This window comes from Suncus etruscus, chromosome 7 (assembly GCF_024139225.1).
Source record: "Suncus etruscus isolate mSunEtr1 chromosome 7, mSunEtr1.pri.cur, whole genome shotgun sequence".
Taxonomy (NCBI): domain Eukaryota; kingdom Metazoa; phylum Chordata; class Mammalia; order Eulipotyphla; family Soricidae; genus Suncus; species Suncus etruscus.
In genome coordinates this window covers 6,221,949-6,243,514 of record NC_064854.1, presented here as the reverse complement: position 1 = coordinate 6,243,514, position 21,566 = coordinate 6,221,949, and the positions used below count along the sequence as shown (strand labels likewise).

Genomic DNA, 21,566 nt, shown 5'->3' with positions numbered 1-21,566 from the left:
TCTCCATATTGTGTGTCATTTCTTATTTCATGTCTGTGTCCAAACCTTCCCTTTTCATTGGGACAGTCAATAGTTATATTGAAATTCACAGTAACCCTTTTAATTTGATTATCTCACAACTCTACATATTACCTCTAAGAAATTTTATCTCCAAAGAGAGGTCATATTTCCAAGTACTGGGGCTTATGATTTCAACATTTGGGATAGTATAATCCAATCCACCAATCCATCTATACATTTTTCAATGGGGTATAACATTGATTTTATATATTTGAATTTTAATCTTTCCATTGTTCATGTTTGCTTCATTAGAGATAAATGGAAGCGGTATTTTAATTTCTATAACCATTTTGTCCTAGTGATTAAAATCGCATTTTTATTTTATATACTCTTCTTTCACAGGTTGTTGCAAATTGCATAAATTTGCTCTTTTATAGAGATGCATAATATATCATTATCTATCTATACCACAACAATTTTTACATTGTTAATGATAAATAACATGAAAGACGACTTAGAAATATGATTATATAGCACCAAAGATGGCTTAGAAATGCTTCAGGAATAAGGAATAAGGAACCGAGTTTTCAACGCCTCATGTAATTTTTTTTAATTCTTGTAAAAACAGTGAGACAAATTACTTTACATTAATTACAAGACTATTATTTTTTAAAGATTATACACAAACACACATATATGTATATATGCACATATATGTATATACATATATATATGATTTTGGAGTAGACCTATCTGTACTCAGGGCTTAGTCCTGTCTTAGCACTAAAGCACCAGTCCTATTGGGCTCACTGATCATATGGTGTGCAAGAAATTGAAACTGGATCAGCCACATGCAAGAAAAACCCCTTACACATTGTACTATCTACATACTACAAGACTGTATGATTTAAGTTTTTTAAAAAAGATTGCTCTGTATGTAGGTTAGGAAGCTTAGTGTAAATTTATTAATTTACCACTAATTGCCCCATTAAAACTGAAAGCATCTTTGCCTCTGTAGGACAGTCAGGCAGCCTGTGCAGAAACAGACAGTTCTGTTCTCAAGCACTTCCCACTTCAAAGCCACGTCTCATGCAGACAACATGCGAACTGCTTTGAATTGTGCTGATCCCCATCTTGCACTTTATGACACCAGGTATCATTTTCAACAAGTCTTCTGCTGATAAGAACTTCACATCAGAATCTCTCCAGCTGCCAAGCAATATCACATACACAATTCGGACCAGTGTGCTCTACAGCTTCAGGACTGATGTGGTGAAAAATCCGTTTTGGAAGTTTCATCCACAGAGCCTCCCGACTGATGGATTCAAATACAACTATGTATTTGTCCCATTGCAAGACATGATCGAAAGAGCCATCATTTCTGTGCAAACTGGGCAAGAAGCCACGGAGCCAGGCACGCAGGCACAGGCAATCCCATATCCCTGTCACACCAGTGACCTGTAAGTACCCTGGTCAGGCTCAAGGTTTCTTTCAATGGTCCTTCACAGTGGGAAGGACTCTACATTTGGAAAACTAAAGAGCAAACTCTTTTGAAACTCTTTGATATGACTCCCCAAGTGCTTTTCAAGGCACTCTATTCTCTTGTTGATGTATTAAGGTTCATTTTTAAAAGTCTCAAGAATTAATAATTGAGTAGATTATTAAGAATCGAATCATTAAGTGGTATTAAGATTCTGTTTTATTCCTTTCAGAAAAAATCCGAAAGAAATTTACAGGGCCTTTGCATATCGTTCTAGGGATATGATATAGCGAAAAAGGGAGGTGATTTTTCTTACTGGTGGGATTCTAAAGGTAATCCTGATTTTAGATAATGAAACATGACTCCTGGCTGAAACAAAATATCTTGTTTTCTTATAAGTGAAGGGAGAATATTTGCAGAAATAGTATCTTATTGTTTTAACCATCATCTTACCTAGTAATTTATCTTGCATTAATAATTCATTGTCACAATTTGGATTGGCAGATATTTCATTACTTTAGGTGTACAACATGACTTCAGACTTCTATATGCTTTTCAACAGTTCATCACAGTGAGTTTAGTTAACAGTCAATACACAGCTACATTATTTTCTCAATAATGTACTTTAACGTCTGTTCATTGAGCTACTTCCAAAAAGGCAATTCAATGTTGTTAGAGTCCACATGCTGTATACTTGAATTTCTTATTGTAGAATTTAAAGGTGTGTTTTTTATACTTTTAAACTTTTAAAAATAAATTACATTACTTAAACACCATGGTTACAAGGTTGTTCCTAAAACAGCTTTTATTTTCCATAGTCACAAATTAGTTCATCATTGATTTTCAGTCATACAACATCCTTCAACAAATGCACATGTCCTGCCACCAACGTTCCCAGTTTCCTCCGGCCCCCACATTACCCTCTCCTCTGCGAACATCCGAGAGACCTTTTGCCTTTCTTTTTCTTTTCCTTTTTCTTTTTCTTTTTCTTTCTTTCTTTCTTTCTTTCTTTCTTTCTTTCTTTCTTTCTTTCTTTCTTTCTTTCTTTCTTTCTTTCTTTCTTTCTTTCTTTCTTTCTTTCTTTCTTTCTTCTTTCTTTCTTTCTTTCTTTCTTTTCTTCTTTCCTTCTTTTTCTCTATCTCTTTTCTCTCTCTCTTTCTTTCTTCTTTCTTTCTCTCTCTCTTCTTTCTTTCTTTCTTTCTTTCTTTCTTTCTTTCTTTCTTCTTTCTTTCTTTCTTTCTTTCTTTCTTTCTTTCTTTCTCTCTCTTTCTTTCTCTCTCTTTCTCTCTCTCTCTCTCTCTTTCTTTCTTTCTTTCTTTCTTTCTTTCTTTCTTTCTTTCTTTCTTTCTTTCTTTCTTTCTCTCTCTTTCTTTCTTTCTCTCTTTCTTTTTCTCTCTCTCTTTCTTTCTCTCTCTTTCTTTCTCTCTCTTTCTTTCTTTCTTTCTCTCTCTTTCTTTCTTTCTTTCTTTCTTTTCTTTCTTTCTTTCTTTCTTTCTTTCTTTCTTTCTTTCTTTCTTTTCTTTCTTTCTTTCTTTCTTTCTCTCTCTCTCTCTCTCTCTCTCTCTCTCTTTCTTTCTTTCTTTCTTTCTTTCTTTCTTTCTTTCTTTCTTTCTTTCTTTCTTTCTTTCTTTCTTTCTTTCTTTCTTTCTTTCTTTCTTTCTTTCTTTCTTTCATCTATTTTTCTTCCTTCCTTCCTTCCTTCCTTCCTTCCTTTCTTCCTTCCTTCCTTCCTTCCTTCCTTCCTTTCTTCCTTTCTTTCTTTGTTTCTTTCTTTGTTTTTCTTTCTTTGTTTCTTTGTTTCTTTCTTTCTTTCTCTCTCTTTCTTTCTTTCATCTATTTTTCTTTCTTTCTTTCTTTCTTTCTCTATTTCTTTCTTTCATCTATTTTTCTCTTTCTTTCTTTCTTTCTTTCTTTCTTTCTTTCTTTCTTTCTTTCTTTCTTTCTTTCTTTCTTTCTTTCTTTCTTTCTTTCTTTCTTTCTTTCTTTCTTTCTTTCTTCTTTCTTCTCTTCCTTCCCTCCTTCCTTTCTCTTCCCTCCTTCTTCCTTCCTTCCTTCCTTCCTTCCTTCCTTCCTTCCTTCCTTTCTTTCTTTCCTTTCTTTCTTTCTTTCTTTCTTTCTTTCTTTCTTTCTTTCTTTCTTTCTTTCTTTCTTTCTTTCTTTCTTTCTTTCTTTCTTTCTTCTCTTCTTTCTTTCCTCTCTTTCTTTCTTTCTTCTTTCTCCTCTCTCTTTCTTTCTTTTTCTCTCTTTCTTTCTTTCTTTCTCCTCTCTTTCTTTGTTTCTTTCTTTCTTTCTCTCTTTCTCTCTCTCTTTTTCTTTCTTTTTCTCTTTCTTTCTCTTTCTCTCTTTCTTTTCTTTCTTTCTTTCTTTCTTTCTTTCTTTCTCTTTCTTTCTTTCTCTCTCTCTCTTTCTTTCTCTCTTTCTCTCTCTTTTTCTTTCTTTTTCTCTTTCTTTCTCTTTCTCTCTTTCTTTTCTTTCTTTCTTTTTTTCTTTCTTTCTTTTTCTCTCTCTTTCTCTCTTTCTTTTTCGCTCTTTCTTCTATCTTTTTTTCTTTCTTTCTTATTTCTTTCTTTCTCTTTCTTTCTTTCTTTCTTTCATTATTTTTTCTTTCTCTTTCTTTCTTCTTTCTTCTTTCTTTCTTTCTTTCTTTCTTTCTTTCTTTCTTTCTTTCTTTCTTTCTTTCTTTTCTTTCTTTCTTTCTTTCTTTCTTTCTTTCTTTCTTTCTTTCTTTCTTTCTTTCTTTCTTTCTTTCATCTATTTTTCTTCCTTCCTTCCTTCCTTCCTTCCTTCCTTCCTTCCTTCCTTCATTCCTTCCTTTCTTTGTTTCTTTCTTTGTTTTTCTTTCTTTGTTTCTTTCTTTCTTTCTCTCTCTCTTTCTTTCTTTCATCTATTTTTCTTTCTTTCATCTATTTTCCTTTCTTTCTTTCTTTCTTTCTTTCTTTCTTTCTTTCTTTCTTTCTTTCTTTCTTTCTTTCTTTCTTTCTTTCTTTCTTTCTTTCTTTCTTTCATCTATTTTCCTTTCTTTCTTTCTTTCTTTCTTTCTTTCTTTCTTTCTTTCTTTCTTTCTTTCTTTCTTTCTTTCTTTCTTTCTTTCTTTCTTTCTTTCTTTCTTTCTTTCTTTCTTTCTTTCTTTCTTTCTTTCTTTCTTTCTTTCTTTCTTTCTTTCTTTCTTTCTTTCTTTCTTTCTTTCTTTCTTTCTTTCCTCTCTTTTTTCTTTTTAGATTCTGAAGTTTACATTTCACCCTTGAGTTATTTCATTATCTTCATTCATCACAACCCAGGTGCCTAACAGATGCGTTGATAAAGAAACTGAGGTACATCTACACCATAGAATACTATGCAGTTGGTAGGAAAATGAGATCATGAACTTTGGTTATACATAGATGGACCTGGAGATTATTATGCTGAGTGAAATGAATCAGAGGGATAGGGATAGACATAGAATAACCACCTTCACATATAAATTATAAGAAAAAAAGACAATATGGTTATAATAACCAGAGACAATATAGATGAGAATCTGGAGGAATAGTCCATGGAAGTATGCTTGTTACAAAGAATGTTTATTGCAGTTAGAGTAAAGAAGGGTCTACTATGACAATGCAACTGATCACGCTGGACATGAACTGCATGACACCTCTCTCAGCAATACTGCAAACCACAGTGTTGGGGGGGAGAGAGAGACAGAGAGAGGAGAGAGTGCCTATCTCAGCTATAGGCAAGAGTGGGTGGGAAATGGGAGATATTGGTAGTGAGAAAGTTGCACTGGTGAAGGGTGGTTTACATTCTATGAGTGAAACCCAACTATGAACATTCTATAACCATGATACTTAAATAAAGCAATTAAAAAGTAAAGTCATTTAGAGTCAGGGATTGAACTTGGGTTGGGTCCCTTAATCATAACAATTTCTTAAAGTTGCTTTTGGGGGGGGCACACCAGGCCGCACTCAGGGTTTAATCCTTGCTCTGCACTCAGAAACTGCTCCTGGCTTGGGGGACCATATGGGATGCTGGGGATCAAACCCGTGTCTGTCCTGGGTCAGCTGAGTACAAGGCAATAGCCCTAGCACTGTGCTACCACCATAGTAGTTGCTTTTAATTTGATAAATAATCTCATATTTATTCTTCTTGTAAATAATGTTACTATGAGGAAAATAGTAACATTTGTTGGATATGAAAGTTGATATGATTTATGAAAATTTTTGTATCTACATTGAAGATTATTAAATAATGATGCAAAAGTAGTTGTAACTCACAAAATTAAAAATATTTCCAGAGTTTCTTTATGACAGTTAATTTTATATTGTGATTCAAAAATGGATGAATAATTGTATTTACTATAAGCAGAAAAATGATCATGCATCAAAAATTTTCTTTTCTATTTGACTTTTACTTTTCAAGTATAGGTGATTGAGAAGAGATTTATGCATTAAATTAAAAATTCCACAAATGGCTCTTGTTGCAGTGAAAAAACATTGTCATAAAGGGTCTCTGAGAATCAAATGTGGCAGAGACTCATCTATAATTTTTTCTAAATTTGGGCGAATGTCATGAAACACATTTACATATTATGTAGGCCAATGCAATACTGTACCAGACTTAATATATCTCCAGTGGTCATTAAAAAAAAAGAAATAGTTTTAAAAAATGTTTAAAAAAACAATAGTTCTCAAAAACCTAGAAATTGAACTTCAATATGACCTAGCAGCATCACTCCTAGAAATATAACATTGAACTCCTCAAAACACAATGCATAAAAGTACCCTTCATTCCTACATTTATTGCAAAATTACTTAAAAGAGCCAGAATGAAAACAACCAAAGTGCCCCAAAACAAATCAGTGGCTAAAAAAACTTCAGTACATCTACACAATGTAATATTATGCAGCTGTTAGAAAATAAGACGTCATGAGATTTGCTTAGACATGGATGGGTATGGAGTATTATGCTGTGTGAAATGAGTTAGAGAGAGAGGGATAGACAGAATAATCACACTTATTTGTGGGATATAAAAAAAAGTATGCTAATAATATCCAGAGACAACAGAGATGAGGGCCAGTGTACCAGTCCATGGTAGGAAGCTTGTCACAAATAGCAGGGGAGTGGAGTTAGGACAGAAAAGCTATAGCTAAGAATATGATAGTTTGAAATGATCATCTAGTACAAGATCTATATGTTGAAAAGAAATAAAGTGATATGCATGATACCCCTTTAGTAACAATATTGCAAACCCCAGTACCTAAAAGAAAGAAAAAGAGAAAGAGAAGAAAAGTGTTTTTCTCAGAGGCAGGCAAGGGGGATGTCAGGAGGGTAACTGGGGGCTTTGGTGGTGGGAAATGTGCATTGTTGAACAGTGTTTTATATTGTTTGACTGAAACTCAATTATGAACAATTTTTCACTGTAAATAAAACCCAACTGTATTAAGAACAACATTGTAACCATGGTTTTTAAGTTAATTAAGAACAAACAAATAGAAATAGAAATAAAAGCACTGAAAAACTTGCTAGGCAAAATGAAAAAAAATCATTTGAAAGCTTCTCAGAAGAATAACATCAGCTGAAAACAGATTCAGTGATCTTGAAAATGAGGTGTATAAGACCTCTAGACCAAAGCAGAAAGTGGAAAATAGTCTTAAAATAAACTAATGGCTGGCAAGAGATGAATTCAAGAGGAATATAAGAATCATAGTATCCCAGAAGGCCAAGGAGGCAATTCCTACCAAGAGCTACATCCAAATTTATCATTATTACTGAAAACTTTCCAGAACTGGAGAGGGATGTGCCCACATTCTGGAGACCTGAAATGATCCAAATAAAAATCTCTTAGACATATCCTAATCAGAATGATGGAACCATGAACAGAGACATAATACTTAAAGCAGCAAAATCAAAGAAGGAAATCACATAAAAAGCATACTTAATATTTATAGGAGATTTATTAAAGGCAACTTTCCATTTCCAAAGCAGTGGTAAGATATACTGAAAAAAATCAGCAAAATAAAGGTCTCTCCAAGTATACTTTACCCAGACCAACTCTAGCTCATATTTGAGGGCATAATTCATATCTTTATAAGTAAACAACAGTTCAGCAACTTTATAGACTCAAAACTCTAAAAGAACTTTAGTGGGTTCTTTATGACAAGATAAACTTCGCAAACACACCAAACTTCTACAAAAGGATGGCACAAAATTTCATAACAATAATCTCTCTCAATATAAATAGAATAAATGTATAATTAAGAGACAGAGGGATAAAATTAATTTTGAAAATTAATCCAACGTTCTGCTGCCTGCAAGAACACATTGATTAATTAGATCAAACATAGACTCGAAGTCAAAAGTTGGAGACAATCCTTCAAGCAAACAAATACCTCAAAAAAGGCTGAGGTGGTCATACTCTCAGGTAACATATTTAAGGCTGGCTCAAACAGATGCACTATTAGGTAGCAACAAAAGTTCATAAGCAACAGAATGGGATAACTGACCCACACAATTTAGTTGGAGGGAGAGAACTGGGGATGGAATAATCTTGTGATCCTTCTCCTTAGGAGAAGGAGAGGGTATATTGGTGGTGACTGTGGTTTTGGAATTATGTGCAAGAGGAACCATTTTAATAATATGTAAACCGTAACATCTTAATAAAAATAAAAAAAATAAAAATAAAATTTAGCTGCTAGAATGATAGCACAGTGTTTACCTTGCATGCAGCTGACCCATGTTTGATCTCCAGTATCCCATATGGTCCCCCAAGCATGCCAGGGGTGAGTTCTGAGCACAGAGCCAGGAGAAACCCCTGAGTGCCATTGGGTGTGGCCCTAAAATAAAAAAAATAGAAATAAAACCATAAAATGTTAAGAGTAAATAAAAATCATGGGATCATGAACTGCTAAACAAATAAATCAGAGTAAGACAGAAACCCAGTATTAGAGGGAGAACACTCAAATTTAAAGAATTTTTAAATATAAGACAGTGCTTGGTAGAGATTTCTGTAAATAAGAGTTGTCCTGAAAGCTCAATAGAGAGAAGAAAAGAAGTTCTAAGGTTATTAGGAACAGTTAAGAAGAGGAACTTATTGGTATAAATTTTGTTGTATTTACAAATGACAGCAGCGTCCTTTTTTTTTTTTTTTTTTTGGTTTTTGGGTCACACCCGGCGTTGCTCAGGGGTTACTCCTGGCTGTCTGCTCAGAAATAGCTCCTGGCAGGCACGGGGGACCATATGGGACACCGGGATTCGAACCAACCACCTTTGGTCCTGGATCGGCTGCTTGCAAGGCAAACGCCGCTGTGCTATCTCTCCGGGCCCAGCAGCATCCTTTTGAACAGTCATTTTAAGCGTGAGTCTAAATTTGAGTAGATAAGAATTAAGTGTAGAGCCCTATGCATCCAGAAACTACAGGGGCAGGGCTGGGCTCAGAGCACTCGCATGCCAGGATTTCTGGGTCTTTGACTGGTATGTTGGGGGCTCTGGGCGGGACAGCTAGCCACAGGCCCCCTGGGCTGAACTCCTAGTCCAGGGGACCAAGATCCCCCCAAACCTGGTGGGTCTTCAGGGCCACGCCTGGTTAATCGGGCCCTGGGGGGAGGGGGGAGAAATCCCTCCCTATGCATCCAAAAACTACAGAACTTCATATATTAAGAGTATTCCTTACTGTTATGTTACGTTTTACGTATCCAGAATCTTTATTTTGTATTGTGCCCTTTCCCACATCCCTACAAAGCTCTTTTTTATTCCTTTACTCTCTATCCCCCCCAAACATCTCTAATCTACATTACTCTTTTTAATCAGTAGTGTACAAGCCTTATCACAGACCAAAGCCGTGTATTGTGTGTAACAACCCCAAACTGTTTCAAGATACATAAAATGGACACGTATTTCTTTAGAATATTTTATGTTTTTTCTCTGACAGCTATAATTCTTACTAAATGTTGTCTTATCTAGTGACGATTCTAACCACTTTTCATCTTCTCTTTTTGAGCTGTTTAACAAGGAATCTTAGAGAAAGAGTCCCCCAGATTAATGCTTATGATTGAACCATAATTGTTCTTATCACCCCCATATGCGCCAAGAACACCACGTGGCATTGCTCCTTTTTTGCATAGGCACATTAAAATGGGAAAATAGTATACATATAAATAAGATCCTATCTAATAGAGATTGGTACAGACAAATCTTATAGTGCAAAGGGACCTTACACCCTGAACATTGACATAACGACCTGGCACAGACCTCAGAAGAACGGGCATTTCCCTGAACCAGGGAAGCCATCCACAAAACATCCAGGCTGGTCTATAGCATCACCTGGAAGCAATCCTCTACCAAGGAAGACTCTACACTGCTCAGACATTGTCCTGCTCAAAAGAGACTTCCATTAACACTGAGAAGACTTAGCAACAACAACGACTTGCTTACAGGACAGGGCTCCCTGCATTGCCCTTTGATTGTGAGGTGAAACCAGAGGACGCTCCACATCCTGACTTCAATGTTGGATATACAGATACCAGGATCTTTAATACAGAAGCTTGATACCAACAACAGAGACTGTGTGAAAAATATAAGTGTGTTGGCACTACAGACAATGTCTTGGATTGATGTTGGATATACAGATACCAGGATCGTTAATACAGAAGCTTGATACCAACAACAGAGACTGTGTGAAAAATATAAGTGTGTTGGCACTACAGACAATGTCTTGGATTGGACGATCTAGCTTGCCTGGAGCCTAGAGTTGGTCTTGTGCCAGGAACCTTCAGTGGTTGGGTCTTTTTGTATTTAGGCCAAGGTTATTTCTTTCCATGTCCCTCATATTTTGGTGGGCCTATGCAAACAACAATTGCCACTCTAACACCATTTTTGCTGTGCTCCTTTGACTCTAATCCTTAAAAAGAACCCAGTTAAGATTTGAGGGTAACTTAAGCTAATATGCATGAATATGGAAATGTAAAAAAATGCTATGCCTGTAATGTTTAAGGAGTTATGTAAGTTTTATGGCTTTAGATTGCCTTGTGTGCTATTAAGAAATATTATAGTGTGTTACAATCTTAATGTTCTTTGGATGAAATTTCAAAGTTGGGATATCAGCAAGGGGACTTCTGAGAATTATGTTATGTATTGTCCTTCCACTGTAACTTTACCTTGTCCTCTTTCTTTGCATCCTTGTTCTCATAATTAAAAATAAAAAAAATTAAATAAAAAAAAGAATTAAGTGTAGAAATAATAAGCTATGCTTGCAATGATCAATTTTCACATCTTTTATCAGTGATAATTTATGCGACTTTATATATTTAATTTTAAGCAGAAAAAGTACAAAATAATGTGGTAAAATTGTAGTCATAGAGCAATGTCTTCTACTTTCCTTCTCTCTGCTATGACTATGATGGTTCAAAGAGGAGGCAAGAGATAGAAACAAGTAGCCAGAACAGCTATTTTCCACGAATGGCAGATATATTGAAATAGTCAAATGTAATATTATTTCTAAAAGTGCTTGGTAATTGGTCAAAAGTAGGTACCATGAGAGTGACACTGACTCACAGTAGTACATTGATTACTTTCCGACGCTGACAGAATTATTTCCTTACAGATTCTTGAACAACATCGGGATCTTTTTACCTCTTATTATGATGCTTACATGGATGGTGTCGGTTGCCAGCATGGTTCGAAAGTTGGTTTATGAGAGAGAGATCCAGATAGAAGAGGTAAATTGTTTTAAACTTGCTTGGGAGTCAAAGATGAGAAACTGACACTATAAAAATTATTATAATGTCATAACTTGCCCTGTGCTTAATCTCCTGTCTTCTGAAGTTTCCGTGTGGAACTTAAGGAGTTCCTTTGCATCGAAGAGTCATTGTACACTTAAGTCAAAGCTTTGCCAGAGTTTAGGAAGTAGTTTCTCTGAAGATGAAAAAAAAAAGAAAAAGAAAAAAACTACAGACATCTGAGAATGAAAAAATAAAACTATAGCTCCTTATTTATTAATTTATATAAAATTCATAGAAATATATTCCATCTTAAATATGGTCAGATTCTCTACTTTCTTCTCATTTATTCTGTGTTATATATTTTTTCTTCATCTGTCTCCCTCACCTGCTCTGTCTCCTCCTCCTTCTCCTTATTCTTTTTCTTCTTCTTCATGTCCTATTCTCCTGCTCATTTTTCCTTCTACTCATTTTCCTCCTCCTCCATCTCTTCTCCTCTTTCTCTTCTTCCTCCTTCTCTTCCCCCTTCTTTCCTGAGTTACAATCTCAGCCACATAATTCTTTTTAAGGTTTTTCTCTTAGTTCTGTTAAAACTTTGCTAGAAGCTATTCAAATTCTTATTAACAATAAAAACATAAAATAAATCCAATAGACCTGTTTTTAGACCTACAGAGGGTGAAATCAACTGTGAGGCAATGGCAATGGAAGCATGCTATCCACTTAACATCTGTTTAAATGAAGAAAAGTGATATAAGTTACAATGTGCATTTTTCACTTAGGACATACATCATTGTTTTGCATGTATTTTTAGCATTCATTATTCCTGAAATTATTTCTTCCCTTATCTAATAGAGTCAAAGATAATAGATCTAGGGACTACATCTTGTTGAATTCCTGTTCTATAATTGACCTGTCGTCATCCACAATGGATGCTTTGGAAAGCCATTTTCTTATTTTACAAATATTTAGGCATATCATAGATAACAGCGATTTTTATATAGACAGACATCAGTTTTAGAATTGAGCATATATGTGTTATTGCTCTTTCAACTGAATTATTTAGCAAAAGGATTTTTATAAACTATTAAATAACCCCCTGAATAAACTCCCACAAAATTAACAATACTTATCAGAATTTATCTTCTTAGTTTTTCTTTTTTATTGCTTAAATTAAACAAAATAAGGAGCAAGCAAAATTGCTGTAAAACACAAATAAATTGGAGACAAAGAGAGGGAAGTCAATCAGGTCCAAATTTGGGAAATTGTTCCTCTCCTTACAGGATTGTGTGTCTGTGTGAGTTTGGGTGGTTTGGCAGCATTTTTAATGATTCCTGGTTTCAGTTCTCTTGAAATGGCCATAAACTATATTCCAAGGGTACTATTATGGTTAAATATTGACTGGTGATGGTTCAACATGACTATATCAGTATTTCCTTTCTGCCACACACATGCTTTCCTATGATCTAATCTGTTTCATGCCCTTTGCTGAGGTAACTCTGTTTTCCCACTCTTGCAGTACATGAAGATTATGGGAGTGCACCCAATAATCCATTTTCTGGCTTGGTTCGTGGAGAACATGGCTATGTTGACTTTGAGCAGTGCTATGCTGGCCGTCATACTGAAAACAACTGGCATCTTTGCACACAGCAATGCTTTCATTATTTTTCTCTTTATTCTCAATTTTGGGGTATCAGTTGCCATGCTAAGTTACTTCTTGAGTGCATTTTTCAATCAAGCAAATACAGCGGCTCTGTGTACAAGCCTAATATATATGATCAGTTTTTTGCCTTATATTGTTCTGCTGATTCTACATAACCAATTGAGTGTAGTCATTCAGACATTTCTGGTAAGTTGGAGATTTATAAAAATGCAAAATAAAACTAACCAATATCAGCCTACCAAAACAAAATCATTACCCATTATTTTTATATAACCATGGACTTTCAAACTTTATTTTTACTATACCCACAGGTGGTGTAGTTTTTGCAGTGGTAGTTTACTGAAACTTCAGTAATTTTTGTATGCAATAATTTTGATGAAGTTAATATTTTTTATGATAGGAACTCTTCCAAGGAGTCTTTGATAAATCCTTATCATCTTGATTCAAGAAGGCATATAACTTAGGCATTTCATTGTTTCGTGCATTCCATTAAATCTTTCTAAAGTTAGTTTAAAAGTTGAACAGAATTGTTATCAAACTATCACAAATATATCATATTAATTGGAAAGAGTTCTCAGTTAGCAAGTTATAATTATTCATCTTCTAAAAGTAATCTGAAAGGTATTAGAATGATTTCAGATTTATAATGTAGAATATTGATAGGACAAAAAATGGGTGATTCTTTTCTGACTTTTATGGTAAGAACTGTGATGAACAGTTAGGGAATATATTATATGGAGTGGAGACAATGTTAAAATGCCATATTTGGGCCCGGAGAGATAGCACAGCGGCATTTGCCTTGCAAGCAGCCGATCCAGGACCAAAGGTGGTTGGTTCGAATCCCGGTGTCCCATATGGTCCCCCGTGCCTGCCAGGAGCTATTTCTGAGCAGACAGCCAGGAGTAACCCTGAGCACCGCTGGGTGTGGCCCAAAAACCAAAAAAAAAAAAAAAAAAAAGCCATATTTGAGTATGCTCAAGGTTTTACTTCCCCCAAGTAGATAAAATTCGTCAAATTTCAGCCTCTTTGGAGAATAATTTGTGCATGAGGAAAAAATTTAGGGAAGTACCAACAGAATTTATATGTCAGTTGGTCGGATACAGTAATTAAAACAGCCTAGTGTTCCCTTTCAAAATTAGATCTGCTAATTCTTATCCTTAGGATGAAATATTTCTATGAAGACTAAATTATATTTTCAATATAAATAAGCATATCAGTACCACATATTTATCACTGGCTATATATACTTGTATATATGCAAAGCATACACATAAAATCGTGCTTTAAAATTAGTATTTATATATTGGTATACACTCGTCAGTTTTTTTATGTTATACTTAAACCAATAATTACGTGTCAGTTTTAACAAATACACCTACCCTAATAATCATGTTATTATAGCAAATAATGAAGTGTCAGTGCTAGTTTTGTTTTTTCAGAATAACTAAAACTACTAAGGTTATTTATACTATTTACCTCTCTCCTGTTTTTATTACTTAAAAATGAGCCTTTGACAAATGGATCTGAATTTTAAATGCTATTCTTTTGTTTTTACTTCAATATCTATATTAATAAATTTTAGCATGCAAAGTGTAATTTCCCTTTATTCCTTCAAATGATTTATAGAAAATAAAGCATTCAAATATGGTATATGATATATTTTTTATAAAGGGACTTCTTTGTTATATCTAGTATTGTCTATTTTCTATGATCTCGGTCAAGTTCTAATTTGACTTTTATTTGATTTAATCAATACAGTGCCTGCTTTCTACCACTGCCTTTGGACAAGGAATATTTTTTATTACATTCTTAGAAGGGCAAGAAGCAGGTAAGATGCTATTTAAAAAAATATCTTTATTTAATCACAATGCTTACTAACATGTTCACGATCGGATTTCAGCCACAAAATGCACACCACCTTCACCAGTGTAACTTTCCTGCCACTATTGTCCTCCCTTCTTCCCAACCCCTGTCTGTATCTATACAATGAATACCATGGAGCTGTTAGAAGAAATGAAGTCATGAAATTTGCTTATACATGGATGGATTTGGAGACTAGTATGTTGAGTGAAATAAGTCAGAGAGAGAGATATAGGCACAGTAGAGTCCCATCTGTGGGATTTAAGAAAAATAAAATATAGTATAATAACACCCAGACACAATAGAGATGAAGGTTGGAAGGACTAGCCAATGATGACAAGCTCATCACATACTTTTTGATACTTTTTTGAGGGGCTTTTTGGCTTTTGGGGCCTCACCTGCTTTTCCCAAAGGCCACTTGTGGCTATATGCTCTAAAATAACTCCTGGTGGGATTTTGCAGACAGTAAGAGGCTCCAGAGATAAATCAATGAAAGCTTCCTACTTTCTTTTTTTTTTCTCATTTTTTTTATTTAAACACCTTGATTACATACATGATTGTGTTTGGGTTTCAGTCATGTAAAGAACACTGCCCATCACCAGTGCAACATTCCCATCACCAATGTCCCAAGTTTCCCTCCTCCCCACCCAACCCCCGCCTGTACTCTAAACAGGCTCTCCATTTCCCTCATACATTCTCATTATTAGGACAGTTCAAAATGTAGTTATTTCTCTAACTAAACATCACTATTTGTGGTGAGCTTCCTGAGGTGAGCTGGAATTTCCAGCTCTTTTCTCTTTTGTGTCTGAAAATTATTATTGCAAGAATGTCTTTCATTTTTCTTAAAACCCATAGATGAGTGAGACCATTCTGCGTTTTTCTCTCTCTCTCTTACTTATTTCACTCATTCATAATAGATTCCGTGTACATCCATATATAGGAAAATTTCATAACTTCATCTCTCCTGACAGCTGCATAATATTCCATTGTGTATATGTACCACAGTTTCTTTAGCCATTCGTCTGTTGAAGGGCATTTTGGTTGTTTCCATAGTCTTGCTATGGTAAATAGTGCTGCAATGAATATAGGTATAAGGAAGGGGTTTTTGTATTGTATTTTTATGTTCCTAGGGTATATTCCTAGGAGTGGTATAGCTGGATCGTATGGGAGCTTGATTTCCAGTTTTTGGAGGAATCTCCATATTGCTTTCCATAAAGGTTGAACTAGACGGCATTCCCACCAGCAGTGGATAAGAGTTCCTTGCTCTCCACATCCCTGCCAACACTGTTTATTCTCATTCTTTGTGATGTGTGCCATTCTCTGGGGTGTGAGGTGGTATCTCATCATTGTTTTGATTTGCATCTCCCTGATGATTAGTGATGTGGAGCATTTTTTCATGTGTCTTTTGGCCATTTGTATATCTTCTTTGTCAAAGTGTCTGTTCATTTCTTCTCCCCATTTTATGATGGGATTAGATGTTTTTTTCTTGTAAAGTTCTGTCAGTGCCTTGTATATTTTGGAGATTAGCCCCTTATCTGATGGGTATTGGGTGAATAGTTTCTCCCACTCAGTGGGGGGCTCTTGTATCCTGGGCACTATTTCCTTTGAGGTGCAGAAGCTTCTCAGCTTAATATATTCCCATCTGTTAATCTCTGCTTTCACTTGCTTGGAGAGTGCAGTTTCCTCCTTGAAGATGCCTGTAGTCTCAATGTCCTGGAGTGTTTTGCCTATGTGTTGTTCAATATATCTTATGGTTTCGGGTCTGATATCGAGGTCTTTAATCCATTTGGATTTTACCTTTGTACATGATGTTAGCTGGGGGTCTAAATTCAATTTTTCACAAGTGGCTATCCAGTTGTGCCAACACCACTTGTTGAAGAGGCTTTCCCTGCTCCATTTAGTATTTCCTGCTCCTTTATCAAAAATTAGGTGATTGTATGTCTGGGGAACATTTTCTGAATATTCAAGCCTATTCCACTGATCTGAGGACCTGTCCTTATTCCAATACCATGCTGTTTTGATAACTATTGCTTTGTAGTAAAGTTTAAAGTTCGAGAAAGTAATTCCTCCCATATTCTTTTTCCCAATGATTGCTTTAGCCATTCTAGGGTGTTTATTGTTCCAAACGAATTTCAAAAGTGCCTGATCCACTTCTTTGAAGAATGTCATGGGTATCTTTAGAGGGATAGCATTAAATCTGTATAATGCCTTGGGGAGTATTGCAATTTTGATGATGTTAATCCTGCCAATCCATGAGCAGGGTATGTGCTTCCATTTCCACGTGTCCTCTCTTATTTCTTGGAGCAGAGTTTTATAGTTTTCTTTGTATAGGTCCTTCACATTTTTAGTCAAGTTGAGTCCAAGATATTTGAGTTTGTGTGGCACTATTGTGAATGGGGTTGTTTTCTTAATGTCCATTTCTTCCTTATTACTATTGGTGTATAGAAAGGCCATTGATTTTTGTGTGTTAATTTTGTAGCCTGCCACCTTGCTATATGAGTCTATTGTTTCTAGAAGCTTTTTGGTAGAGTCTTTAGGGTTTTCTAAGTAGAGTATCATGTCATCTGCAAACAGTGAGAGCTTGACTTCTTCCTTTCCTATCTGGATTCCCTTGATATCTTTTTCTTGCCTAATCGCTATAGCAAGTACTTCCAGTGCTATGTTGAATAGGAGTGGTGAGAGAGGACAGCCTTGTCTTGTGCCAAAATTTAGAGGGAAGGCTTTTAGTTTTTCTCCATTGAGGATAATGTTTCCCACTGGCTTATGGTAGATGGCCTTAACTATATTGAGAAAGGTTCCTTCCATTCCCATCTTGCTGAGAGTTTTGATCAAGAATGGGTGTTGGACCTTATCAAATGCTTTCTCTGCATCTATTGATATGATAATGTGGTTTTTATTTTTCTTGTTGTTTATGTTGTGTATTATATTGATAGATTTACGGATGTTAAACCATCCTTGCATTCCTGGGATGAAATCTACTTGATCATAGTGGATGATCTTCTTGATGAGGCATTGAATCCTATTTGCTAGGATTTTGTTGAGGATCTTTGCATCTGCATTCATCAGTATATTGGTCTGTAATTTTCTTTTTTAGTAGCATCTCTGTTTTAGGTATCAAGGTGATTTTGGCTTCATAAAAGCTATTTGGAAGTGTTTCTGTTTGTTCAATTTCATGAAAGAGTCTTGTCAGGATTGGTAGTAGTTCCTCTTGGAAAGTTTGAAAGAATTCATTAGTGAATCCATCTGGGCCTGGGCTTTTGTTTTTGGGCAGACATTTGATTACCGTTTTAATTTCATCAATGGAGATGGGTGTGTTTAGATATGCTACATCCTCTTCCTTCAACTGTGGAAGATTATAAGAGTCTAAGAATTTATCCATTTCTTCCAGGTTCTAATTTTTATGGAGTAGAGTTTCTCAAAGTAGTTTCTGATTACCCTTTGAATCTCCTTCATATCAGTAGTGATCTCTCCTTTTTCATTCTTTTTTTTTTATTTAAACACATTGATTACATACATGACTGTGTTTGGGTTTCAGTCATGTAAAGACCCATCACCAGTGCAACATTCCCATCACCAATGTCCCAAGTCTCCCTCCTCCCCACCCGATCCTTTTTCATTCCTAATACGAGTTATCAAGTTTCTCTCTCTCTCTTTCTTTGTTAGGTTTGCCAGTGGTCTATCAATCTTGTTTATTTTTTCAAAGAACCAACTTCTGCTTTCGTTGATCTTTCGGATTGTTTTTTGGGTTTCCACTTCGTTGATTTCTGCTCTCAGCTTTGTTATTTCCTTCTGTCTCCCTATTTTTGGGTCCTTTTGTTGAGCATTTTCTAGTTCTATTAGCTGTGTCATTAAGCTACTCAGGTAAGCTCCTTATTCCTTCCTGATGTGTGCTTGCAAAGCTATAAATTTTCCTCTCAGTACTGCTTTTGCTGTGTCCCATAAGTTCTGATAGTTTGTGTCTTTATTGTCATTTGTTTCCAGGAACCTTTTGATTTCCTCCTTGATTTCATCTCGGACCCACTGGTTATTGTGTATGAGGTTGTTTAACTTCCAGGTGTTAAAGTTTTTCTTCTGAGTCCCTTTGGAATTCACAAATAATTTATGAGCCTTGTGGTCAGCGAAGGTAGTCTGCAAAATTTCTATCCTCTTGATCTTATGGAGGTATGTTTTATGTGCCAGCATGTAGTCTATCCTGAAGAATGTCCCATGTACATTGGAGAAGAATGTGTACCCAGGTTTCTGGGGATGGAGTGTCCTATATATATCCACTAGGCCTCTTTCTTCCATTTCTCTCCTCAGGTCTAGTATATTCTTGTTGGGTTTCAGTCTGGTTGACCTATCCAGTGTTGACAAAGCCGTGTTGAGGTCCACCACGATTATTGTTTTGTTATTGATATTATTTTTCAGGTTTGTCAACAGTTGTATTAAATATTTTGCTGGCCCCTCATTCGGTGCATATATGTTTAGGAGAGTTATTTCTTCCTGCTCTACATACCCCTTGATTAATATAAAATGTCCATCTTTGTCCCTTACCACCTTCCTGAGTATAAAGTTTGCATTATCTGATATTAGTATGGCCACTCCAGCTTTTTTATGGGTGTTGTTTGCTTGGGTAATTTTTCTACAGCCTTTTATTTTGAGTCTATGTTTGTTCTGGCTATTCAGGTGCATTTCTTGTAGGCAGCAGAAGGATGAATTGAGTTTTTTGATCCATTTAGCCACTCTGTGTCTCTTGACTGGTGCATTTAGTCCATTGACGTTGAGAGTAAGAATTGTCCTGGGATTTAATGCCATCTTTATATCGAAATTTGGTGTGTCTTTTGGTTAGTCTTGCCTTAAATTAGGTCTTTCAGTTTTTCTCTTAACAGTGGTTTTGAGTCTGTAAAGTTTCTGAGCTGCTTTTTGTCTGTGAAACCATGTATTCTTCCGTCAAACCGGAAAGTGAGTTTTGCTGGGTACAGTATTCTAGGTGAAGCATTCATTTCATTCAGTCTTGTCACAATGTCCTACCACTGCTTTCTGGTGTTGAGTGTTTCTGGTGACAGGTCTGCTGTAAATCTCAAGGATGCTTGCTTGAATGTAATTTCCCCTTTTGATCTTGCTGTTTTCAGAATTCTGTCTCTATCTGTAGGATTTGTCATTGTGACTAGAATGTGTCTTGGGGTGGTTTTTCTGGGGTCTCTTTTGGTTGGTACTCTTCAAGCATGCAGGATTTGATCACATATATTCTTTAGCTCTGGAAGTTTCTCTTTAATGATGTTCTTGACCGTTGATTCTTCCTGGAAATTTTCTTCCTGGGTCTCTGGGACTCCAGTGATTCTTAAGTTGTTTCTATTGATCGTATCATAGACTTCTATTTTCATTTTTTCCCATTCTTTGACTAATTTTTCCATTGTCTGTTCATTTGCTTTAAGTTTTTTGTCCAATCTCTCCTGCTGTATGGAATTATTATGTATCTCTTCTTCCACAGCACCAAGTCTATTCTCAGCTTCTGATACCCTGTCTCAGAGCTTATCCATTTTGTCATTCACTTCGTTTACTGACTTTTTCAGACCTGTTAGTTGACATGTTATTTCAGTTTGGAGTTTTGTGATATCTGTCTTCATATTTTCTTGGTTCTTATTAGTGTTCTGTTCAACTCGATCCATGGTCTCTTTGAGTTCTTTGAGCATCTTCCATATTGCTAGTCTAAAGTCCTTATCTGAGAGGTTGGATAGTTGGTTGGTCATTATCTGGTCATCAGAATTGTCATCTTCATTCTCTATGTCTGATGCTGGCCTGCGTTGTTTCCCCATTGTCACACTTGTATTGTGGGTTTTTCTACGTGTTGTGGTGGAATTCATTGGCTATATGATGCAGGCACCACTCTCCTCTGGCTCCGCCCTTTCTGGATGGGCCAACTTGCCTCTAAGGGAGGGGCGTCCTCTGTGGATGAAGCCTCACACAGGATCAAATCTTAGGCCCGAGCACGCAGCAGAGAAGACAGACCGAAGAGAAATGCTTGCTTCTGTGATCCAGCACGGTTCTTAGTGTGATTTTTTCTTCTTGTTGCGATGATGTTCTTTTTCACTGGCTCGCTGGGTAGCTTCAGAATGCAGTTTTTTGGGGGTTCACTTCCCAGGGCTCTGAGGAGAGCCGCTCGCTGGGTAGCTTCCGAATGCAGTTTTTGGGGGCTCGCTTCCCAGGGCTCTGAGAAGAGTTTCAGGAGTCAGAAAAGACAGAGAAGGACAGACAGGGCTTTCTTCAGGTCCTCAGTTTCCTCAGAAGACTCCTACTTTCTTTTAAAGATTATTAAAGTAAAACCACATTTAGACATGTGTTTCACTTGCTCATCTTCAGAAAAATATCTGAATATAAAATTATGTTCGTTGCTAAAGATGTCATTTTAACAACTGACTTTATTTAGTCGGATTACTAAATCCACTCTTAACAATATTTTTAACCTTCATTTGTTCTCCTAGTCTAAAAGGTTATTTTTATTCATGCCCATGTTCCTCTACCAATGTTCATTATGTTACTTCCAGTCCACTTCATCAAACTGTCTCCACTCCCTCTACTCTTTTCTTGGTATTGTCAGTTCTGAGATCTGTTTATTATTATTTAATGTCAACCATGTTTTTTTTTGTTTTACTCTCTAAATAACACAGATGAGAGAGATTATTTGCTATTATTTCTGCTCCCTCTGCATTTTTCACTTTAACTCTCCAGTTCTAACCAAGTTACAGCAAATTGCATGATTTCATCTTCTGATTTTTATATTCTATTGTGTCTAAAATTTTTGTTTTTAACCTTTAATTATTTATTACTAAGCATGATTGACATTTATAGTTGATTTTTAAGCATACAATGTTCCAACACCTGTGTAAATTTCCCTC

The 21,566-nt window shown here is 35.7% G+C and overlaps 1 protein-coding gene across 1 annotated transcript in view; it reads left to right on the top strand.

Moving 5' to 3' along the window:
• The window catches only part of ABCA13 (ATP binding cassette subfamily A member 13), a 288,890-nt gene that overhangs the window by 76,970 nt on the left and 190,354 nt on the right, over window positions 1-21,566 (top strand). The window contains 4 exon segments of the mRNA XM_049777030.1: window positions 1,154-1,460; window positions 11,057-11,171; window positions 12,688-13,017; window positions 14,590-14,659. Coding sequence (XP_049632987.1) covers window positions 1,154-1,460; window positions 11,057-11,171; window positions 12,688-13,017; window positions 14,590-14,659 — 822 coding nt within the window.